The sequence below is a fragment of the Arctopsyche grandis genome, chromosome 4 (assembly GCF_051622035.1).
Source record: "Arctopsyche grandis isolate Sample6627 chromosome 4, ASM5162203v2, whole genome shotgun sequence".
Lineage (NCBI taxonomy): Eukaryota > Metazoa > Arthropoda > Insecta > Trichoptera > Hydropsychidae > Arctopsyche > Arctopsyche grandis.
In genome coordinates, this window is record NC_135358.1 from 8364682 (window position 1) to 8390220 (window position 25539).

At 36.5% G+C, this 25539-nt stretch overlaps 3 protein-coding genes across 3 annotated transcripts; 2 read left to right on the forward strand and 1 right to left on the reverse strand.

The window, feature by feature from the left end:
• Positions 1-41: 41 nt before the first annotated feature.
• On the reverse strand, positions 42-2116 carry baf (barrier to autointegration factor). The gene is made up of 2 exons (XM_077428528.1): positions 1852-2116; positions 42-1358 (listed from the first exon to the last, which is right to left on the reverse strand). Exons 1-2 carry the CDS (start codon positions 1975-1977, stop codon positions 1212-1214), a joined length of 273 nt encoding a protein of 90 aa, XP_077284654.1. The 5' UTR covers positions 1978-2116; the 3' UTR covers positions 42-1211.
• Syx5 (syntaxin 5) lies at positions 1064-8160 on the forward strand. The gene is made up of 4 exons (XM_077428527.1): positions 1064-1067; positions 5156-5508; positions 6008-6216; positions 6301-8160. Exons 2-4 carry the CDS (start codon positions 5172-5174, stop codon positions 6766-6768), a joined length of 1014 nt encoding a protein of 337 aa, XP_077284653.1. The 5' UTR covers positions 1064-1067; positions 5156-5171; the 3' UTR covers positions 6769-8160.
• A 6029-nt stretch (positions 8161-14189) lies between these two features.
• On the forward strand, positions 14190-25226 carry Cka (Connector of kinase to AP-1). Its single transcript, XM_077429141.1, has 7 exons — positions 14190-14713; positions 14794-15045; positions 17799-17946; positions 18069-18263; positions 18369-18461; positions 18554-18714; positions 18836-25226. Exons 1-7 carry the CDS (start codon positions 14363-14365, stop codon positions 19748-19750), a joined length of 2115 nt encoding a protein of 704 aa, XP_077285267.1. The 5' UTR covers positions 14190-14362; the 3' UTR covers positions 19751-25226.
• Positions 25227-25539: the final 313 nt, after the last annotated feature.

The following is a 25539-nucleotide window of genomic DNA, read 5'->3' on the forward strand; positions in this document are numbered from 1 at the left end:
ATGTAGGATTAGATGCCGGTAAATTGTATAATGATATCTGCCTTCATACGAATATTCACCGAACATTATTATTTTATATAATTTCGAAATGTGATATTCTTTATAAATAATAATTCATATGAATAAAATAAATAAATAATTTTTTAGTTAGCGGATCTTTGCCATATTTATTATTTTACTTAATCTTGAACTGAAACACACATGAAATTTTTGTTCGATACACTGGATGATTTAGAAGAAATACATACATGAAAAACCTCTAAACTCTAATAAAATACTACGTCAGAATTATAATTATCATATTTAATGTGTAAAAATTTCAGCTCAATCCATTGTACAGCTTAGGAGATAATTAAATCCAATGAAATAAAAAAGAGCAGATCTATAAGGTGAGGTAGCACTTCTGGTCATCTTAAAAATTGAAAGAAAATACAACATGACGATAAACGCTACAGTAACCGATATCGAGTTTCAGTTTGGTAAGATTTAAGGTCTTTAAATTATACCCAAAATATACATTATCAAACCTCACACATATTTTTTAAAATCCATGAAAACAAGATTGAGTCTGTGTTCACAAAACTTCATCTATTGATAATACGTAAATTGTATTGTAGTATTCCATAATGGGATCTTCTGATGGCGTCGAATTTTAATTGTCTTACACCAATTGTATAAATATTGAAGTCGCATTAAACGAAATTCTTCTTAGCCGTACTGACTAAACATTTGCTTAAATTATTACTACCATCAATTCAGGATTTATCATTAAAAATTGGGTAAAAGTCACAGTCCTTTCCCTGGATATATCTTCTTTTTTTTGACAAGACTTTTATTAGCTTCACTTCTTCCAAAACTCAACTTTGTAGTCTGAATAATTAACCTTGACGCTTAAAATATTGGGTATATTTTCCAAGTCTTTTCTTATCTTACACATACAAAGACTAAATCAGTAATGGAGAAGGAGGAGAGAAAAGATTAAACACATAGCTGTTTTGATAAATGAGTAGCTGAATGTTTCTATTTGAATTTATGGAACTATTTTTATAAATAAACAATGGAAGTGTGTACAGTTAAAGAATTACGTTAAAGTTTATTCATTAGTATAAAATTATTGAATTATCATATTATAAAATGAATCATAATGGAAATAACATTTATATATATATGTATAATGAATATTTATGAGATACAAGTACAATACACATATTTTACAAAAATTCTCCACACCAGTCATTCAGACACTGATAACAATCGGATGATTGCTTTGCATTGGCAGAACAAGTGTCTTTTAACCATTCTTGAAATAATTCTTTTTCCTTCTTTAAAAGCAGGTATTGGCCCAACACAACGTATGCCTGAAACAAAAAATATCCAACATAACAATTATTCGTTTTATAAATTTAAATTTATTGCTCTGTATCTATACATATAGACATGAAGTTTTATTTGTACGACATGTTAAATCTATGAATATATGGATTTTAGAAGTAGTCCGAGTTTCAATAAAAAAAACGTCCACAGTTGTCAATTTACTCTAATGGTACTGACTCAGATCATAGATCGTTTTTCGAGTCCGAGTCCAGGATTGAGGATTTGTATGCGATTTACAATTAGCTTTTTATTCGATTCCTGGACAATTTTCGTATTGGAAACGATCTATCTAGAATATGAACAAGGACATAGGTAAAATCTGGTGTAAGTGGCAGCATGATTTCACAATGCCAATGTTATTTTTGATTTAAGATCGGGATGGAAATGTTGAATAATTAGTGGGAGCAACTACACAACTTGAATATAAGTTTGAAAGGGGGAAAAAGTTGAAGGCTGAAGTGGTATTAGAATTAGTACCTTGTCAAAACCGGCAGCTTCGAGTCGTTTCCCTAAAACCTCGCCGATGCCCGCTAAGTCCGTCACGGGCTTATCGCCCATCGGCTCCGCCACAAAATTCTTATGCTTCTGAGAGGTACTCGACATCTTGCTAGCGAGACTGTAATCGCGTCTGGTCTGTCCTGTCACTTCTCAACTCGCAAACAAACTAACGACACTTTGCGTTCTTGACAGTTCTCTACGACAATCGCTACAACCGCGCCAACCGACCGTCATTGTAGCCAACGCTATTTTCACGCATTCCCCAATAAACTAATTTGGTAATGTACACATGCATGTACGTAAATAAAAACCGCGCCTACTTTTCCAGTTGAATATACCTTATTTCATTCATCTTTACAATTTACAAATTTTAAATCCTGTATATTTTTTCTTACTGTTGTGTGGACGTGAAGAGGGGTTCCCCGATCTGAGTGAAATACGCAGTAAACGACAGCGATAAATGTAGATTGTTGTTCAAATCTTGACTTAAAAGACTTCAGCTTCGAATGAATTCCATCTTACATATATACGCAACGTATATTTTGAACGCAGTAAGATCCATTGATAGATTAATCACGAGTACCATTGGCTGTTGAGCGCATTCCGCTAATAGACCATTGAGTTTTGATTGCTAATCAGACGATGATATCTGGTCTCGAACGCTAATCAGCTGGTCGACGAGCACTAATTGTTTAATCTTCAATACACTACTATTAAATTGTGGCGGCTCGCTTGTACGACATGGTCGAGTTTGGTTGACTTCCTGCGAGTGGGAACCAACTCGGCTGGGTTCGGAGAGCCACTACTCACTCTGCCTTTAGCTGTCATATAATAAACACGTGCATTAACATGCCAGTCGTCTCATTCGTTCATCCCCCATAAAATTAAAAATATCTGCCAAATCAAATTTAAACTATTTGATTATAAACTTTGGGCTGCCAGATGAAAGATGAAAGGTGTGCAATGAAGAGGTTCCAGTGCTTATAAAAAACTTTTACCGAAGGTTTTTATTTTTTACAAATTACAATTTAAGTTTTATAAACTAAATTTTACTGAGCTTTAGAGTATACTGACGAGTAGCTGAGTAAAAAAATGAATAGTACGCATAGATATATAATACACATAGATGAGCTCTGACGCGTGATTTTGGTCGGAGATCTTGTCGTCACTAACTGAGGGGTGCGGGGGGTTTAACTAGCGGGGAAGTTGGAAAAAAAAAGCTTTTTTCCCTACGACGCAGCGGTCGGCGTTTTTTTCACTTCCCCGCTAGTTAAACCCCCCGCACCCCTCAGTTAATGACGACAAGATCTCCGCATATCTATCGACAAGATCTCCGCAATCGACCTTTCCTACTTGGAAGCTAACTACCTACTGAGAGAAAGTGTGCATGCGCCATGTATTTTGCATGCGCCAAAAGGGAGTCCAGTATAAAGCGTGAGGGCGGATCTATGTATTATACATCTATGATAGTACGTCTCCTATTTAGAGAATCAGGTGGTGGATTGAGACCATCATTCATTCATTGATTTTTGTGGTGAACTCACGTTTAAGTGCAAAAAGCATTTCTTCGTTTTCTTTATAAGAAAGAGTATGGGTACTACCCATATCTCTATCCTACTCCTTTCCTTTTGGGCATGCTTGGGTATAATTCCCTTGAACTTCGGAGAAACTTCTCGTTAATTCGTTTCGTTCTCCAGCTATTGCGTGGTAATACGTCATGCCCGTTGTTGCTGGAACAGTTGGGACTTTATGTCCCTAATAATTATGTGCGTGGTAGACATCATCATTTGATGGTTGTACCTGCTGCTCGCACAGTTCTTTTTCGAATGGCTCCTATTCCAAGAGCTATTCGACTTCTCAATGAAATTGTTGCTGCCGTCCCTGAATGTGATATTTTCCACCTTGGCGTAGATTATCGGATGTTATTTTAACATATTTATCTGGTAACCTGCGCTCATCATTACTTTCTTAATTTGAATGTGATGAATGAGTGGAATCTTAATCTGCTCTCTTCCATTTGGGCCTCGCTGTGATTTTATTTTTTATTCATATTTTGTTGATTTATTTTACTTTTTATTTCTCCTTTGTACATTTTATGTACTATTTTATTTGTATTATTATTTTCCTTTTGTTACTTTTTATTGTTTTTTTTATTCTGCTTTCTAATTTTTCTGTTTTTTTTTACTTGTATTATCTTTGTTAAATGAAGACCATTGTGGCGCATTAGGTTCTTCCTGTAATGCCACAATGGTCCAAAACTATTAATAAATAATAAATTAAATTTGCTTCAATGTAATTTAATTAAAACTCATTGAAGAAGTTGTAAGAATACAATGTATCTGAATTGTACCAGCTGCACACTCAGGCGAGTGGCCTCTAGACATACGACTCTGCACTTGAAGAAAAACACGAATCGCACAGCTGCATAGCAAACGATCTCCAAACAACAGCCTCTAGACACCCGCAAGTGATCTGGAACGCTCACATCTACAATAATAATATCACACAGCTGCACAACAAACTACCCCTAGTCACTGATCCCATCGCACAGCTGCATCACGTGACCTCCATCACTACCAGCACCAGCATCACTACATCAGCACACAGCCGCGTAGCTAATTAAAGTAAACTAATAACTGATAATAGCTGTCCTCAGAATGGGTTCCCCGACAAATCACTCACGAACTTAACTTAACTACACTCAACGGCGTTACTCGCACGAAATTCGCGTGAGTGATTTATCTGTGAGTGATTTGGCCGTGAGCCAATTGTCGCGTGAGTGATTTCGTGCGAGTAACGCCGTTGAGTGTAAAGTTCGTGAGTGATTTGTCGTGACACCCTCAGCATGGTAGGTAACTTGTTTCTGTCATCGAACGGAGAAAGATGGAATACTGATAGTTTCTGTCACCATACGGATAAATAGAAGGAAGAAAATTAATTGTTAGGAAACAGTTGTCTTGGCTTCGAGACATGCGCATTTGGACTGATATGAGCGCCGAAGAGCTATGAGTTCCGAGTAGCCGAGGACCGATGCGGATGTGTTCAAATAATTGACGAGGTCAACAGATGCGGACAAGACAAGACAAGAAGAAGAAAATTCGATTGTAAAAAGTAGAGCGAATGATTTGTTTGGCACTAGAGAACATGCGATATCCGTTTATGTTGTGGTTTTGGAGAGTGGTGAGAGGTGAGAGGCGAAAACGATTCGAAGGTTGGCAAGTGTGTGTGGTGTCGACGATCAGCCGTCAGTGTGACGTGTGACGTATGAGAGTCTGCTTGTGAGAGTCTGCGAAGATGCCATGCAGGCCAGGCGAAGGGTAGGCGGTCGAGTCCACAGTCCAGAGGGCCTGCAGGTGCAGGTGCAGGTGGGGCCGGAAACGGAAGCGGACGCGGACGCGGACGAGGACACGGAAGTGGAAGTGGAGTTGGGCAACGTGATGGCGTCGCGCGACCGCACCAACGAGCTGCAGGCGGCCGTGCGCTCGCTCAGGGGCGGCGCCATGGGGGGCGCTCTTCCCCGCCGCACCTCCTCCGCCCCCCACCTGTTGCACACCTACTCGCAGTTCATGCACACTGCTCGACTCATCAGCAAGAATATCACCAGCACCTATTCCAAGTTGGAGAAGTTGGCACTATGTATAACAAATTCTTCTTCTTCTTCTTCTTCTCCTTCTCCAATTTAAACACAAACCAAATACCGTATTGGTTTGACTGTAATGCGAGCTTTTTATAAAAAAAGCAACACTAACGTAGAAGGGGGTCAACTTCATTATTTTTATTAAAAAGCAGATTTGAAAAATAGAGGTCGTCGTATAATAGTAAAACTAATGTGGTAATTTGTAATAATTTGTAGTATGTAGTATTATAATTATAAAAAGAAAAAGCTTTTATTTATCTATTTAAAGAATTCCATCTAAAAGATAGATCTATCTATCATCAATAGTTGAATAGTATTTCTAGAAATATTTTCTTTCCTAATTCACATTTGATAAATCTTGAGCTGTAAATCATAATTTCCTCTACTATGAATTCTTGAGAAATCAGAAACGAAAACTTATATCTCGTTTCTTTGTAACAAGTATTATTCGACCGTTAAAGTTATAAATTTAACTTTGGTTCTTTAAACTTTTTCTAGTGGCCAAAAAGAAGTCGTTATTTGATGACCGTCCTGCAGAAATACAAGAATTGACATATATAATTAAAGGAGATTTGGGATCGCTCAACCAACAAATAGCAAAATTAGGAGAAATGCCACGTGGACAGCGACACATTCAGTCACATTCTTCCAGCGTCGTACTCGCTTTACAATCACGACTGGCTTCAATGAGTACTCATTTTAAACAGGTATATTGAATGCATTGGAATATTTAATAATCTTCAATTATATCTATATTATTTTAATAATGTAAATGTTTTACTCTCCCTCAGGTGTTAGAAGTTCGATCTGAAAATTTAAAACATCAGAATAATAGAAGGGAGCATTTCACTAAAGGATTGCCGCCATTGAAAGGTTCGGGCAGCTTAATGAACGATGATCATGTTAGTATTGATGTAGACGGACTTTCGAAAAATTCGTCACTACAGAGCCAACAGATGGTTTTACTAGATGAAACTGATACATACGTAGCTCAAAGAGCAGAAACTATGCATAATATAGAAAGTACCATAGTTGAACTCGGTGGAATATTTCAACAATTAGCTCATATGGTCAAGGAGCAGGATGAAGCAGTTTCTAGAATCGATGCCAATATTGAAGATGCAGAATTGAACATAGAAGCAGCACACTCGCAAATTTTAAAATATTTTCAGTCAGTGACAGGCAACAGGATGTTAATGCTAAAAATATTTGGGGTGCTAATATTTTTCTTTATATTCTTTGTTGTATTTGTATCTTAAATAATTTTATTACAGTTTATATCATAAAAAATCACTCAATGTTTTACAAAAATGTTTATTTCTCATCATCGTATTGGTTTGAATATATTCACCAATAAAACACATACTTCTAAAATTTATATATCGCTTATAAGGATTAATACATTTTTGAACAGTGGTGTCAAAGCATGAATAGTGCCTATGTTGATTTCAGCTACAATATATACATTTAACCGTACACTGATTGTGGTCATTAATATTCATCAGAAATGAATGTCACGCATTTGACTTGACTTCTTATTGCGATACGTGATAATTTGTTCAATAGAAAATGTGTTTTTGTACATTTTTTTCTCGACTAGTTTACAAACTTAAGGAGAAAAAATTATACAAAATTTTTTGAAGATTATATGTATTACTTTATGATATAAATTTTATGTAGTAATTACTAATCCACCAACCGATTAGTTATATAATTGGTAGAACTATTGTGATGCTGTTGACAATAGTTACGTATGAAAGAAGGTAGCTGACTAGGTTTTGATACCACTAATTACATTCCATTTCAAAATATATTGAGTGTTGCAATCCTATAGCATATTTACTAAACATAAAAAAAGGAGTTGAATGAGTGGATTTTATTAAAATTGATCAAAATATCTATGAATTAAAAACGAACATTTGAGTTTTAAAATTTTATGAGAAATAAGATGGCTTTTATAATGTTACATATTATGTATAACCAATGTGTTGACCAAATTGTTATTTGATCTTGACAAATTGATTTTGTTTAAATTTATTTACATTGTGAATTTTAAAGGCGTTGGTAATTTTGATACTTGCATGATAAATAGCCACTGATTGAGTTCTTCGAAAATGCTGTAAACATCACACCTAATGTGGTGTGATGTTTGTACCACATCCAGTGAATTGTTACAATATTTTCGTGTAACCCAGACGGCATTTTGATTCCATACAAGCATATATTATGATTTTAAATTATTTTCTCTATTGATTTCGAATTTTTATAATAAAAATATATATTTCAGTAATTATTCGCTACCCTTTTAATAATCCAAAATTCCTTATTTTTGGGAAGCATATTTTTACTTTGCGTCCGAGATTTTAAATTTATTTATGTCGTTATAGAGGTCAATGAATTTGACCCATAAAATCTTCAATATTAGTTCACTACCTCCCCCCCAATGAATATAAACTGAAAGAGGTTGACATTGAAGAATAAGAAGGTTGTCCAGCAGGGGCGTCATTTCAGCTTTTCCCAGGGGGGGGCAAAATTTTTGACCAGTAATGAATGACTTTCTAGGGGGGGGGGGTGTATTATATTAAAAAAATGAGTGAATTTTAACTATTTCTTTTAATATTTTTTTATTTATATATTTTTACCAATAAAAGTAATATAAAAATAATTTTAAAACATTTATTTGGGTATAAACGCAAAAAATAGTACAAAAAAGATAAACGCATATTTATAAAGTACAAAATAAAAAATGGTTTAAAAAATACATTATACGTAAATATGATACATGACATTCACATTATTTTTTTTTCGATGTTTATCAATTTTTAATTGATTTTTGATCTACATATATCCTCGTGCGTCACTGAATTAATAAATACGAGGAGCCATTACTAAGAGAGGCGGTCAGGATGCTTTTGCCAAAAAAAAAGGGTTCACTGTTGTCAGCCTTTTTTTTGTTCTCTAGAATTGTAGGAAAATAGTAATTGATAATATTTAACCCTTTTTCTTGGGAAATGGAAACTCCACCGCCTAAGACTAGTCAATGCGAACTTACAGTATTGACAACTAGTGTTGTGCCCGTTGATTTCAACGGGTGGTTTCGAAAAGGAATTGAAACACGAATAAAAATAAAGTTATGTTATATATAAATATAATATAAGATAATTTATAGGCGCACGCGCACGTAATAAGAAGTGGCACATTATATTCTTAGCAATCCAACCCGTTCGAAATGATTAATGAATGTGTGTGTATGTGTGCACCTCTAGAATCCAGAATCGAAATCGAAACGGCTGGTTTTGGAAAGATATTGATGCACGAATTATGAAGTGATATGTTTTGTGCATCACCAACGCCACCAGCACTTCCGACGACCCCTGCACCTCCGACGCCCCCAAAGCCCCCAACATCCCCGGGGCTTCGCCCCCAGAACCCACGACGGCCCCAGCACCTCCGGCGCATATACACCTGGAGCCCCCCATTTACTTGATCCACCGCTGGTTGGCATACAGTGGTTGCTTTTTATCATAGTCTTGTTTGTAGCAGACTAGAATGTGCCTATGATTATCAATTTATGGTCACCTTTTTATCAAGCTCAGATCTACTTCTACGTTTTTTAACATACAAATTTGGCCATAAAAATACATTAATTACTTATAATAATATAGATAATAGAATCGTGTATTTAAAAAACTTCTGATCTTACGCTGTTGTACAGATTTATAAACTCCCAAATTAACACTATAGTGTTATGCGGGCTCTTCACTCGCCCGTGAAAATCGCGCCACGACTCAATGAGTGTGGTGACATCTTTTTACTACTTTTTACTAACCCCTTAGCTTATACGCAAGTGTATAACAGTGGCGTACGTTGAAATTGTTTCAAATCGAGCGTGGGCCGTGATGGTTTGCATCATTCTGCGAAATGGTGGCTACTCCCCTGGACTTCGCACAGAGTTACCGGCCAATAACGGGGAACGTCGCAAACCGGTATTCGACAGCTCGGCGACGAAAGAATCACGTTTTCACCGTGTGTGTGAATCGAAATGTGAGTGTGTGCGTTTCGCTTCGTCGTCGGGAAAAAAAATACGGGAACGCCACAACGCGCGAAATCAACGCGCGAAACACACACACTCACATTTCGACTCACACGCACGATGTTCGCGGCCGCACACGATGCGAGTGAAGAGCCCGCTTTAAAGGAGATGATAACTTCAATGTTCAAGATAAGATATACTAGATCTCTCTAGTATAATAATACTACATATACAATATTATATATATATATATATATATATATATATATATATATATATATATATATATATATATATATATATATATATATATATATATATATATAATTTTGCTATTCTGTGTGCCTGTCTATCTGTCTGAAATAATACTCGCCGTACTATAATAGTCATTTCGATTCGACATACATATGTCCGTCACAGCTAAACCACTGTATATACGAATACAATAACAAAAGAAAAAAACTTCTATATATACTAATTGCTACTAATGTTTCTATTTGGCAGAGAATTTACCGCCATCTATTGAAAAATGATTTAATTAATTTTTCTATTGGTGTTGTACGAACGCCAGGGGTGCTCAATCGAGAGCCCCCTGAAGTCGGTTTTGTGAGATAGCTCGTGGTAAGCGTAGGCGGGGCTGGTTTCCTCAAGGTGCCTTCCTTCGTCGTCAGTGGTCTGGTCTCTGCTGATGATGGCTGCTCTGCTCTGTCCCTTTCTCTTTCGTACAGTGGGCGTGGGATGCGTGATGTCGAAAAAGGGCGGGAGATTATATAACAATGAAAACAGATCGTAAATCTGATTACAATGATTATATTTCCACGTTGAATGTACATAGAGCAAACAGGGGGAAAGAGGGAGGGGGAGTCAACAAAGAAACCACGGGTGCCTTTTGAGGTTAGCCACGCGTAGAGTTGTCTGCCTTCTGGACGAAGACAGACCAGGCTTCCTCTGGTGCACACTAGACGGATACTGGAGCTGGTCTCCAAGTATCGTCACAACCCCACCAGTCTCAAGCTGGTGGTCGGTGGCAAGAAGCGAAGGGCCACGTAAACACCTGTAGCGGCTCTATGACATGGTCGGGTTTCGGTCACCATCCTGCGAGCTGGGACCAACTCGGCCATGTTGCTCGCTGCTAAACTAATTCTTTCCCAACCGTCATAATAAATAGTCGTGTGTACAACACGCCGTCGTTTCATTCCCTTCGACCTCGATACACCCAAGTGTTTACGCGCCAACCGTTTATCGAACAACTGTCCGCTGGCCGTTGCCTGTCAGGGTGGCCAGCACAAAAATATATCGGCCAAATCGTGGGCCGTGTTCTTCACCAGACGAAGGAAGTTAATACCGCCGCAACTCTTCATCGACGGGCACGAGGTGAAATATAATAGATCGATCCGATACCTGGGAGTATGGATCGATGACAAATTTCGCTTCACTGTACATACAGAAAAGGCGGCGCCAAAAGCAGCAGGAGTTGCCGAAGACTTGGCCAGGTTGATGCCCAACATAGGAGGACCCAAAACAAACAGAATAAAACTTTATAATGAAGTAGTCCACTCGGTTCTGTTGTACGGCGCTCCGATATGGGCGGATGCAATGATAACGGAAAAGGCGAGACTCAACATAGCAAGAGTTCAGCGAAGAAGTGCGCTAAGAGTTGCTGCTGCATATCGCACGGTATCCGAAGCAGCCATCCTTGCAATAACAGCCATACCACCCATCGATCTGCTCGCAGAAGAGCGGAAAGCGGTCTACAGAGGGGAGCAAAAAAATGACTCAAAAGAAAGAACTATGTCTTTGTGGCAGACTCGATGGGATGCGTCAACTAAGGGTCGGTGGACGCATCGACTCATCAGAGGCCTGAGGGTTTGGAGCCGGAGAAAACATGGTGAACTGTGCTTTCACCTAACTCAAATTTTAACAGGACATGGCTGCTTCGGAAGCTATCTGCACAAGATAGGAAAAAGAGCAACACCAGGATGTCATCACTGCAGTGCAGAAAACGACGATGCTGAACACACTGCATTCGATTGTCCAGCATGGAACGTACATAGAACCAATCTAAATAATGAACTCAGTGCTAACTCATTAACGACGACTAAAATGATTCCTGCTATGCTTGAGAGTGCAGAGGCGTGGACAGCGTGCACTACGTTTGCAGTATGCATCATGTGGGAGAAAGAAGAGGCAGAACGCGATCGAGAGAAAAGAAGTCGGACTTTGTAAAATGACGAGAGCCTAGATGGCTATCCTGGCTGCCACCCTTGAGCAATACTTAATTAGTAACCGGGTGGTAGCTGAAGAGGAGGGGGGTTTTAGTGGGTAAAAATCCCACACTACCACCGGAATTAAACACGTCGGTGGTGTCTTCTAGAAGATTTCCCCCCGCCGGAAAAAAAAAAAATCGTGGGTCTGGTGTTTTATATTATTTACATGTAGATAGGTAGTTTTTACCTTTTTTTCATATTAAACAATTAAACATAAATATTAAATGAAATATATTTAAAAGAGCTAAAGAGATTTTAGTGACTTTTGGGCAAGCCCCTTTTTATCAATAATCACCGAACCGTCCTTATCTAGGGGTCGTGGTGTGTTCTGAGTATGTTCCGCTTGAATAGAAATGCATTCCAGAGGGGTGCGGGCATTTGTGTGACGGGGGAGTATGCGAGTGCATCGATAAGGAATAATACGCGATGTAATATATTCCTACATATGTCTAGTCGATTATAATAAAAATCTCAAAAAAAAAAAAGTATTTGCGACCAATTTTGTGAGCAGTTTTCTTGCGACCAACTTTCAAGTGCGACGGGAGATCCTCGCGAGCGATTTTCATGCGAGCGGTTATCCTGTTAGCGATTCACACATGACTAGCAATCACTAATCACCATAAAAGTAGAATGCATAGAATGGTCATTATTAAGAAAAATTTTCGTCTAAAAGCGAGCCATCGAAGAGAGAGACGGAAAGTCAAAAGAGAGACAAGAGAGAGACGAAGTTTAGCAAACAATGAACAAACTCTGCCGCGCAGAGTTTTTGTAGCAACATTTTTGGAGGCTGAGAGCGATTCTATGCATTCTACTTCTATGCGAATCACCGAAACGCACTATTTTTTTTTACACCCTTTTCTTTTCAGGGATCATATATATATTTGAAAATATTGCACAAATTCGAAGAGAGGAAACAGTCGCCATATTCTATCCATCAAATCGCTCTCATGGGGGCGTCTGAGGGTAAAGAGGTGGGACAATGGTTCGGATCGAACACTGTCGCGCAAGTGCTCTAGTAATCATTTTTATTTTTATTCAAATCGATCTTTTTTTAATTACACAACGATGTTTTTAGATCTTTTTGCGTTGTTGTAATAAAATATTGAAATTTTATATTGTACGCATTTGTGTAGCGTGTTATAAATGTTTATATAAATGTGTTGTAGGAATCTCGTCGTCGTCATCGTCATCGAAACATTCGAGAATATTCCGCAACAACAAACTACATTCCCGAAAACCAGACGTCGTACACCTGCAGTCATTATATTAAACTCAAGCGGAACGCCCCTACCAGTCGAGTGGAACCAAAACGGTCGAAACACGCCGCCACCATTAAACCACATCGAGCGGAACGGCGCCAATCATTCCAGAAAATTCTACGCCTCGACAAAAGTGCATTCCTCGTTCACGCATCAACAACCACATGCGCTTACGCATCAACAACCACTTCCATCAATCGTTCCAGAAAATTCTACGCCTCGACAAAAGTGCATTCCTTTCTTACGCATCAACAAACCACCACCATCGGTCAGGCGATTCCAGAAACACTATAAAAGGAGGTACAACCCAAACAACGCCAGTCGACCCACAGCAGCAAGTGTCGACATACAGCTCCTGACCAGCCACCACTACACTACGCGGACTTGGAAGATCAACCAGCCGGACGAGCCAGCAACACACTGCCGTATCCAGAGACCTTCCGAACATAGCCGAACAACGAGCCAGCAACACACTGCCGCATCCAGAGACCTTCTGAACATAGCTGAATGCCGAGCCAGCGACACTCTACCATATCCAGAGACCGCTGAACGACATACTTTTGCCCACAAATACTATACCTTTGTACAACCATAGGCAAACAATAAAACTTTATAAAACTAGCACAACAGTGTTTCGTTAGGCCGGGATACGGTCAACACATCGCTACCCCGCCTACAGTGTTTTTACTGTTATCAGCATAGAAGTAGAATGCATAGAATGGTCATTGTTAACAAAAGTACCGTCTAAAAGTGAGCCATCGAAGAGAGAGACGGAAAGTCAGAAGAGAGACAAGAGAGGGAGAGAGACGAAGTTTAGCAAACAACGAACAAACTCTGCCGCGCAGAGTTTTTGTAGCAACATTTTTGGAGGCTGAGAGCGATTCTATGCTAATCACAGAACCGCACTGTTTGTCAATAGCCAAAACTGGCGAAGAGCGAGGAGAGAAAAGCCAAAGTGCGCGGGGAGACAGGTGGCAACACTTGGGACGGAAAAAGCCGTGTCGGTGTCGGTGGCGGTTGAGAGTGTTGGTGCGCGCGTGTGGAGCGGCGATGGTGGTGTGCGTGTTTGTACGCGTACGATGGCGATGGTGATGGTGATGGTGGTTGCGTGTGATTGCGGTGTGTGAGTGTGTGGGAGTGAGTGAGTGAGTGAGTGAGTGCGGTGTCGGCGTGCGCGGCTGCGGCCCGCCTTTGGCTCCCCGCCGCCCCCCCGCCGCCCCGCACGCGCCGCTCCCCGCCGCCCCCCCGCCCCCGCCACCGCCACCGCCACCGCCACCGCCCCCGCCCCTGCCCCATGATAATCGGTGACAAGTTCGGCAATGGTGGGCATGTCATGAAAATACCGCCGGCCATGGAGGACGGCTCCGGCTCCGGCTCTGGCTCGGGCTCGGCCTCCGGCTCGGGCTCGGGCTCCGGCTCCGGTTCGGGATCAGTGTCGGGCTGCGGGTCGGGACAGGGCGTCGGCTCGGGCTCCGGCTCCGGCCCTCCCCCGAACGGCGCGCTCGTTCTCACCGACAAGGGCGGCGACGAGCCTCGCCCCCAGCCCGACTACTCCATCCCCGGCATCTTGCACTTCATCCAGCACGAGTGGGCGCGCTTCGAGCTGGAGCGCTCGCAGTGGGAAGTCGACCGCGCCGAGCTCGAGGTGACCCCCTCCCCCCTCGACTACCCCCCCCACCCCACACCCGCCCCGCTCTTACCAAACGTCAAACGTCTTGCTTGCAGGCTCGCATCGCGTTCCTGCAGGGCGAGCGCAAGGGCCAGGACAACCTCAAGAACGACCTGGTCCGCCGGATAAAGATGCTCGAGTACGCTCTCAAGCAGGAGCGGGCCAAGTTTCACAAGTTAAAGTACGGCGTGGAGCTGCAGCAGGGAGACGTCAAACCGCCGCCACCCGAAGACGGCGAGCCCGAAACAGAGTTGCCCCCGAGTCTCACGTGGAGGCAGGGCCGACAACTCATCAGACAATACTTTGAAGTAACGTTCTTCCTCAATATACACACACACACACACACACACACATATACGCTCGATTGATCCTGACTTTATATTCTTTTGTTATCAATTTACAATACTATTCTCATTGTAGGTCAAAATCACTCAAGCTGTGTTCAACCGTGCTATTCTCGCGTTAAAGCCTTACAAGTATCCCTAGAGATATGAATAATGAATGCCCTACTTCTTTGTTAATCCGACTCATTTCTATCGGCACAAAATGACTCGTGATTTTTTTTTTTTTGTATATTTTAAACACTACATATTAATGAATTTGCAATATTACTTGATGGTCCTTTTTGGTTGAGCCACTCATGTAGTATGCAATACAAATGCACTTGATAATTTCCTTTTTTTTTTTGTTTTGTTTTGTTTTGTTGATTTTTAACCTGTTCATTATTGAAAATGTATCTATTTTTTTTTTGTCCATTTGTCACAACTCAAATGAGTCATACGTTTGAGTCACAAATTGAACACGTATGATGGGCCAACTGTTCTGTGGGGCCTCTAGGAAATATTATAAACGAGACCCGTTACTACTTACATCAGCTGGATAGGAAAAGTAGGACTAAGAGTTAATATAGATAAGACTAAATTACTGAATAATAAGTATTGCATGCCCGCCATGGACATTAGACAATAAGACGGTAGAAGTAGTTGAAATTTTTTTTATCTAGATCACATCATTGACATGTTCGATGATATTGTTGTGTAGGGGTGGGTGGAGGATCCAAGTAAAAGGCCAACAGTCGTTTCACAGCATTTATTGATGATTCAGGAGATATACGCACTGTCACTGCTCCGTCCAGAATGACATGATATCGCCTACGTACCGCCTTATAAAGGGTAGATCTCTCAGGACGCCTAATCTGTTTACCTGTTGTATAGTCACGTATTCGGATATGTATTTCCACGACATTGGGTCTCCCCGTACCGATTCTGAGAAATAACTAATAACGGTCATTGTTTAGTCTAAATGCACTTAGAGTCCAGATATAATCCTTCAAAGTAAGTGCATGCATTAAGTTAATCCGATAACAGATATCCGTTGGTCTAAGTGCAATTCGCTCAATCCGCGGCGTACGTAACAATATAAAGACGTGAGAAATTAGTATGGAGTGCATTCGGGCGAATGAAAGCCGTTTTCAAATCTAAAATGCCATTTTGTCGAAAGAAGAAGATCTTCAAATCAATGTCTTGCCAGTGATGATGTATGTATACGGAATGTGGACATTGATCAGTAGAATGCTGCATAAAGTACTCAAACATGCTCGGCATAAGTAGGAGAGATATAAAACGGAATATGTGGGTGAGAAGTATGATAAGGGTAGTTGATATAATGGAGAGAATAAAGACATTGTATTAACTATAGGTGGGTCACATAGCTAGAAGAATGAATAATAGGTGAACAAAAGAAGTGGTAGAATGTAGGAGGGTGGAAGGAAACCACGCGTTAGATGGGTTGGTGAAATTAGAAAAATGTGTGGGATGAGAGTGGCCCAAAACAGAGACGAATGGAAGCGAATTGGAAAGGTCTTCATCCGACAGTGAATAGCAAAAAACTGTAAATTAGGATTAGTATTTTGATTTTATGATGGAAATATGTCACTTCTGATCACGGCAAAGCTTTTCAGCTGCTCGTGTGCAAATATATAAATATAATACTCGTCTCTTTTTGAATCATTAAATAAATATCATCTGGGCCGACTCATAAATTTTCAATGTGTTTGCAATCCTTTCTTTCAAAAATAAATGTGTATTCAATTTAAATAAAGAATTTTGTGAAAATAAATGCACAAATTTATTTTCATTGGAACTGCGAAGTAAACAACAGCTGATGCAGTTCGTACTAAAAAGTACCACAAAAGACTTTGTTAAAAACAATAACGTTATACATTTCTACCCATAGATAAAGAGTTGTATTTGTGTTAGTTGCAAGTTTTGACGAGATAAATACTATTTTTATAAAAATTTCAATGCACAGGGTTTGTCCGAATCTCGATGAAGCAACATTTGAGCTGAGCCTGTATGTAAATATGTAGTTACGGTATTGAAAATTTTTTGCAAAATTTAAACGGAAATATATATAAAACAGATTAACGAATTGCTCTACTCGTATTAATGCTGACATTATGACTAAAGTTTGGAATTATCTTTTGTTATTACAATAAATTCTTTGTTTTATTTTGTGGTCACTCTACGTATAAAATAACAGAGTGAAGCTAATAATAAAAAGCTTGTAATTAAAATAATTCTTATATTAAAGGATTGTTATAAATGCTGATGCTCCTCTATTTACTGCAGTTTCAGACAATTTTTCTTAAATGCTTGTTACTTGAAATGATATTCAAATAGAAAATATACATATTTCAGTAATATTGATCAATGCATTTAAATATAATTTATGTGCAGTAATCAAATTATTTTATAATTTGAATTCATTTTCAATCTGATTATGGTTTATCATTGATAAACTTATTGATTGTGGAGAATGTGATATTTATTATAATTAATCTACCTGAAAATATCATTTCAATGTTGAAAAAATTGTTAGTTTTTATTGTTTAGTTTTTCTATTACGCTGCATGTACATATTTTTAAATATACATAATATGCCAACTACTTTGATACTTGGAACAAGATAAGATTGCTATAATAATAATTATTCGATGGACATTTTTTAAATGCTATGTATATGTGAAAATAATATATTTATATGTATGTATGACTTTCAGGAAATAGGATATGCTGAAACTGTGTTGGACGTTCGCTCAAGTAGAGTTCGTACTCTACTGGGACTCAACAATATCCCAGATCAAGATGATAACATTAACACCAACATGAATGGGAATGAGACTAATAAAAGAGGACATGATACTCAAAGTTAGTCAGTTTTAAAAAATTATATGTCTGAAATTTAGTATATGTATTTTATTTTTGGTAACGATTTATCAATTTATGTTACAGTTATGAAGGATAGCTTACTTTTTGTTTTATAATTTCAGTACGACGTTCTCAAAATACAGTAAAAAAGGGTCAATTTGTCGGATCTGGTGGACAAAATAATGATTCCTCCATGATGTTGGATAGTGAAGCAGCTGTAATAGCAAATTTTGAATTCCTCTCGGGGCAAGACATAGATGTAGATGACATGGAAGATTTAGAAACTAAACAGCCATCAAATATGGCAATGAATCAAGGTTATTCATTGTTTGGATTAGATAATAGAAATAACACACTCTTTATGAAATTATTTTAGTTAGGATATTTATAACCAACGTGTTTTATTTAACAATTTATTACAGATGAGGTTGATGTTGAAGCGGAGGAAGTTTTAAATGAATTGAACCTTTTGACCAGTAATGCAGAAGAGTATGGTGTGAAATCAGACGATTATGGTATTTTTTTTAACACATGGATGTCGGATGCACTTTGTATGAAATAGAATTTCATTACTGTTACATTAAATATTTTAATTATGTTTGAATAGGAGGTGGAGGTTCAGGTGGTGATGAAGAGTCTTTGGCTCTTGGTGAACTAGCCCAACTTTCAGTAACAAATGAGGCTGATGCATATGATCTTGTTTTAACTAAAGTTTCTTTTCGAAAAACCTGGAATGCTAAATATACATTGAGATCACATTTCGATGGTGTAAGTAATAAATGATTTAAATATCTGTAGAATCGAAAATAATTTTCATTCAAAAGAAATATTTTTCGGTCTTTCATTGATGTATATAAACATATTTAGGGTACATTCTTGTTTATTTCAGGTTCGAGCGTTAGCTTTTCATCCAGTGGAACCAGTGCTGATAACAGCTTCAGAGGACCATACATTGAAATTATGGAATTTACAAAAAACTGTGTCGGCAAAGAAATCGGCTAGTTTAGACGTTGAACCTTTATACACATTCAGAGGTCATCAAGGTGCTGTTCTTTGCTTAGCAATGGATATAGGAGGTCATAAATGTTGGTCGGGTGGATTAGATGGTGCAGTTCGCACCTGGAATGTTCCTCCACCTACAATCGATCCATATGACGCTTACGAACCACATGTTATGGGTCCAGCACTTTTAGGACATACCGATGCTGTGTGGTCTTTATCACACTCCCATCGCCGTTTGTTATCTGCGTCGGCTGACGGAACTGTACGTCTATGGAGTCCTTATAATTCACAAACTTTGGTATCCACGTTGCGATCGGAAGCTGATGGAGCCCCCACCTGTGTCGATTTCTGTGCAGAAGGCACTCGTGCTGTTGCGTCATTTCAGAGTGCCAACACTGTGATATTTGATTTGGAAACAGGTAAACCAGTTATGAGACTCGAGGGAGAAGGTTGTGGAGCATCTCGGGTTGTATCACATCCTTCCTCACCTCTCACGATCACTGCTCACGATGATCGTCACATTCGTTTTTGGGATAATGATTCAGGTCAGTTAGCGCATTCGATGGTTGCACATTTGGATGCCGTCACTAGTCTGGCTGTCGATCCAAACGGCTTATTTTTACTTTCTGGTAGCCACGATTGTTCCATACGCTTATGGAACCTTGACAACAAAACGTGTGTACAAGAAATCACTGCTCATCGTAAGAAATTCGATGAAAGTATTCTTGATGTAGCATTTCATCCTACACGACCTTACATTGCAAGTGCTGGTGCTGACGCACTCGCTAAAGTATTTGTTTAGCTGCAATGTTCAATTACAAATCAAAGCAAGTGGTTCGTGTTTTGCTTGGCTGGTTCTTGATATACTACATTTTTGTTTTATTTTGTGTAATTTCCATGGCAAAGCTTTTATTTTGTTGAATACTGCTGATTGATATGTTTGAGTATTTTCTTAATTATTAAAACATTTTATATGTACCGCTCACATTAGTGATTTTATTTTGTATTTAAATGTTGATGAAACTTAGGAGTGTTTTGGATGATATTTATTGACATTGTATAAAAATAAAGCAATTTGTAGATGATAGATAGCATACAAGTTTAGGCCGAGTGAGTGCCGCGTAGTGAGGTGTGTCATATGTAGCTGTATTGATCCACCACCTTCCATCTTCATGTCGTCTCACTGCCATTTTTTATCATGTGATCGCTTTTCTGATCTTAATGTTAAGGTGGCCTAAAGATGGCTAGACAGATTGTGCAAGTTAAATTCATTTCTATTGAAATATATACAGTATCTGAGAAGATATATTTGCGGTGACTAGTTATATGAATAAAAAGTCTATTGTAAGGCATTTCCAAAAATTAACTAATGAAAGAAACACTTCCTCGATTAGTAGTATGACATGTATATCAATATAATATGTGTAAATTTCATCATAGAGAGATACACATTATTCAATAAATAATTACTGAATTAATTAGAGTTCGGAAGCTATGGAGAAGAGTATTAAAATTTGCGGATAGGAATCTTTAGTCAAAAATCTTACAATGTTTTCGAGTGTAAAAAGGCGTCTTTTAGTGTTACAATTAATCGAACCTTTTTCTACATATAACTAAGCACCTTCTATTTGATATACAGTTTGTGCCACAAAGAATATCTGAAATGTTGTTTTTAAAATTGTCAGTGGTCGTAGCTGTGAGAACCATTTTGTGGCACAGATTGTATGTTCATATACAGATGTTAGAGAATGTGTGAGTTTAAATGGAATCTGTGAAGCCATTAATTTGTACCAATATTAACAGTCACACCGAGCCACCGGGTACATGTTGAAATATTTTTTGCCTTACAAGGTTTTTAATGTTGAATTATTGAAGTGATGTCATTTATTTATTTAATATTGAAGGCCTTGGAATGATTTTCATTCTGCAAACTGATGGCAATATGTATATCATGATAAATAGTTTAGTATTTATTGTTTATTAACTACTTAACACAATTATTTTACTTTTAATATGAAGGGTATTTGTGTATCAGAAATTTTACAACAGCTATTGAGTTAGCAACTACTTTGATGGTTCATAGAATTTTTCGTAATACTTTTGGTCTTGAAATTTAATATTTAACCCTTACTGAACAGAATTTAAGTATAGATTAAAATTTTGGGTACACGTTAATAAATATGGATGGATATACAATACAGTCAGCACTCTATTATCGAAAGGAATTTTCAATTTGCAAAAGCGAAATCATCCGATATGTAACAGGGAATTTTCTAAAATGTTGATATTTGAAAAGTTCTCGATATAGTACAAAAACCATCGAAAACCGAACGTTTTACGTGAATGTTCCGAATAGAAACTTTAAAAATTCAATCTGATAAATGAGTCCTGACTGTAATAGTTTAGACTCTTGTTGATTTCAAACTTGCAATAATTATATATTTATAATATCCGGTTTGCTTATTAGATAAATTACTATGTAAAAATTTCTCATTTTATCGTAAGTCCTTAAAAAAAGAAATAAAGTTTTGTATTAGCTTTTTGTACTTCACGTATGTGTATATAAACATTTAATTTGAACATAATATAATGTGTAGGCTTGCTGTTCCTGTCCATGACTATACAGAACGATTGTACTAAAAAATCTAATACCCAGTAAGGGTTAACGTAGGTATTCGTATAATATCTGACACTACAGGTGCGAATTTACTGGTTGAAATTTTATGGTATTGTTTTTGTCGGTAAATGTTTCATATCATGTCTTCTATTCCATAGTTAGAAAAAGTTTTTGACAAGAGTTAAATTGTGGGGTATACACACATGCACACACACCCGGCAGGCTTTGACCAATTTCACACGATCACCGAAATACGTGTCCGTGTGAGATCTGCCTTACCGTTCTTGCTCTTGGTGTATTCGCTGGATTCATTACAAATTGTTTTACATTATGTGCTGTAGTAGCTATACATTTGAAAATGGGAAATACTTATTGGAACCATTTCTTTCATTGTCAAACTTTTATTATATTAACTACAAATATTATGGAATTGGCCAATAGGAAAAATTACACTATGAAAATGCCTGTACATAGCTCATGGCAATCGTTCTATGCGAATGAATAGATGTTGTACTTTAATGTTTCAATCTCATATACGTAACATTCCCATCTCGTTGATATATAAAAATTACCAGATTAGTCGTGATTAATGAAACATCATACTGTGTAAATCTTATTTCTGGGGCTTGAAATATTTTCCATAAAAAAAATAGCAATACATGTATGTATTGATCACTCTTGTAACTTATAGTTAAGCGGTTGGTTAATATTTATCGAGAGGATATATTCTTATAATATGTAATATAACAGTACAATTATCATGAGCTATGTGTTTACATAGACAAATTTTACAGTTCACTCCACTGACCACCTCTGCTTTACATAATTAAAAAAATGTTCAAGTATTTAATAGAAATTTGTTAAAATTACTCGACAAAATACAAACTTCAGTGTAAGACGTCTTAGATTGTATCAAATCTTACAACACACGAGTGCTGTTGAACATTAAAAGAATATAAGAATCTCTATCAAGATGCTGCTATCTTAAATTGCAAATAGTTTTGGTCGGTATAAAGTTGTAAGTGTGACTTTGTGTCAATCGCGTTGGTTATTTAGTTAATTCGCTTACGAAACTAAAGCTTATACGTACTGGGTTTTTGTTAAGAGCTTACAAAATAATAACGCTGGAACTAAATTGTAAATAATAAATATACATTAGGAGTGTATTTCCTGTAGAAAGCTATTTCATCTAAAGGTTTTTTAATGGAAAATGTTAGTGTATTCAGTGTAGGTCCATCTTAGTATTCAAATGTAGATTAATCATTTGAAAAGATTGCCTCCTTATGTCCACGACGAGGACGAATCCAAAAAGATGTTTTCGATAAGCTTTGTCAAACCCGCTAATCATGAGCTCTAATGCGTATTCAGATTTGAATTTCAAAGTATTTGTACAGTAACCTTATTACATACAACATGCACCCATAGAATTGTGTGTTCTGTGTGTATACATATAGCTCGTAAAAAGTAATCTAAACATATTGGTTATGTGTGTTTGTATTCATCACTTAAAATAATATACATACTCGTTGATTAAATCATAATGAAACTCGTGAATAATTTCTAATACTTAAATCACTTTGTGTTATGTAAGTGCAAGGACGTATTAGTTAGTGTACGCATACGCATACGTGTACACTGGAATGCAGGATTTTACATGATGGTCTGCGGTTTGATTTATTGTCTTGTAAAAAAAATTATTTAATCATAATGGATGAACACTGGTATGTTTTTTTTTTATTATGATTACTTTTATTTAGATAAGATTTTTATATGATCTACCATATTGTGATTTCAGGTTTAACTGAAACTTATTATTTAGGGCATTGTAGTCGTCAGATGTTTGAGATTAATCATTTATAATTTTTCACAAATGTAATAACACTACATAAGACGATGTATATTTGTAAGATTATGCAAGTAAGTCACATTATTTCGAATGTGTAAGGTTAATTAATCTGTAGTGAATTTGTGTACACATACATATTTATATACAATATACATACATACATACATACAGTTTCAATATATTTTTAATTGAATTCAACTGCGAGAAATAAGTTTCTATTCGTTATGTGGTTTTTAAAGGGTTTTGTAAAACACGAAAAGTACCTCATGTAATGTCACGTTTATTCTAAACATTTTGCTGTCATTTTTTTATTGTTGTAATACGATCTTTTTTTTATTAGTAATGTTTTATTATGTGTTTTGGGCACTTTATTTCATGATTGTTTGAACGTAAATCTGATATTTACACGCCGACTTTTATTAACAAATGAAATACAATATTGCAGCTAAAGTCGATGAAAAAAATAACCATACATATTATGTGATCTTAGAAATTGCTTTAGCCAAATTTTAAAAATGTTCTTTTTGAAAATTTTATTTCTATTTTAGTTTCAATATGAATTGCTTATCCCAAGTCAAATGAATATGTGTTTTATTATAATATATATATTATTATTGTGTAATGTAATATACTTCCTTTATAAAATTAAGCTCCGTACATTTAATTGGCAAACTGAATTTTGTGCAGATTACAAAACTGTTTTTCACAGACTTTTTATACAAAATGGATTTCATTTATTTCTATGAAAAAATAACACTTCGGTAATTATTGTATAAATATATTTATCTTGAATATTCAAATCGTCTTTTTATTTATTTTGTTATTTTGTAGATGTTTTGTTTAACTTTCAAATTTTATAAGTTGATGAGTTGACATCTTTAAATAAATATTAAAGAAGTCATCTGCTGTAAAAAGTTTTGAAGGTTTCATTATGAACATGAATGCTTTCATATATTTTTTAAATATGTAATAACACCAGATAAAGAACAATTCATTAATTCAATATTTGATAATGATAATCTTATTTATGTTAATTTGGCTTCGGTACCGTTCTACAAACATTAGTCGTACACTGAAAAAGCTGTGAACAAACAGTTGATAATCTTCACCCATGACTTACATACCTTTTAAATATTTGAATTACTTTAGCTTTATTATAATATACCTATAATTTTTGTCTACAAATGTTTCATAGTAAATTGATGTGAAAATAATCTTTTAACGATATTGTAAATATTTATGAAAATCATTTTTATTTTATTCTTTGTATTTATTTATAGGTATAATATAGATAGATTTTTATCGAGACTAAACTATAATTGAATTTAAAAGTACATTTTATTATTTTAAGCTTCACCATTTTATTTTTTAAATGAACTATGGCGGAATCATAAATTCGGTTTCCGTAATTGGTAGACACCAGAGATGGACTTATATTTTGTGCACCGGTAATCGTTCGATTTCCAAATATCATTATTGTTTTCAGTAAAGCTTAACGAAATCATATAATAATTTGGAATTGGAAACATGATTCTTATTTATGCAAAAAAAGTATGCATTCGGTGAAATAATCTATATATTACTTAACCATTCTTAGATTTTTAATATAAAAAAAGATAATATTTGTATAAAGCATACGGTAATATACATATTTTTATGTATATCACACTTATTGTTTATCCTTCCTGTTCAAATTTAATAAATAAATCATAAATACATTTATCTTATGTACTCATTTTTATAATTAAGTATATTTCATTACCCAAAACTGTGACGCATGTATATAAGGTTAACGTAATAAAATATCTTTATGTATATTTCAATGCACTTTATCAATATCCAAACATTTATCCTCCATTTCATTGCAAATTAAAATAATAAAATGAAACAATTTTTATATAATTTTGTACGAATATGCAAGCTAATTACAATTGTGCAATGTCAAAAATACAGTGCTGTAATCCTCCGGAGTTAGGCTACTGAATTCTAAAGTGTATATGAATGTACAGATCTATTACATACAAATAGAATTAATATATATATCATAAATAAATTTCTTATATGTTGATAGAGATTTTTTATATCTAATATTCTTTGTTTAAAAATAGCCCTTTAGAACTTTTATTGG

Excerpts from the sequence above, each read along its gene's own strand:
- baf (XM_077428528.1), bottom strand. The coding sequence starts at position 1,977 with ATGTCGAGTACCTCTCAGAAGCATAAGAATTTTGTGGCGGAGCCGATG. Across the intron at positions 1,359-1,851 it reads AAGCTGCCGGTTTTGACAAG|GCATACGTTGTGTTGGGCCA; the intron begins GTACTAATTCTA and ends TTTTTGTTTCAG.
- Syx5 (XM_077428527.1), top strand. The coding sequence starts at position 5,172 with ATGCAGGCCAGGCGAAGGGTAGGCGGTCGAGTCCACAGTCCAGAGGGC. Across the intron at positions 5,509-6,007 it reads GTTGGAGAAGTTGGCACTAT|TGGCCAAAAAGAAGTCGTTA; the intron begins GTATAACAAATT and ends AACTTTTTCTAG. Across the intron at positions 6,217-6,300 it reads TGAGTACTCATTTTAAACAG|GTGTTAGAAGTTCGATCTGA; the intron begins GTATATTGAATG and ends ACTCTCCCTCAG.
- Cka (XM_077429141.1), top strand. The coding sequence starts at position 14,363 with ATGATAATCGGTGACAAGTTCGGCAATGGTGGGCATGTCATGAAAATA. Across the intron at positions 14,714-14,793 it reads TCGACCGCGCCGAGCTCGAG|GCTCGCATCGCGTTCCTGCA; the intron begins GTGACCCCCTCC and ends TCTTGCTTGCAG. Across the intron at positions 18,715-18,835 it reads TGAGATCACATTTCGATGGT|GTTCGAGCGTTAGCTTTTCA; the intron begins GTAAGTAATAAA and ends TGTTTATTTCAG.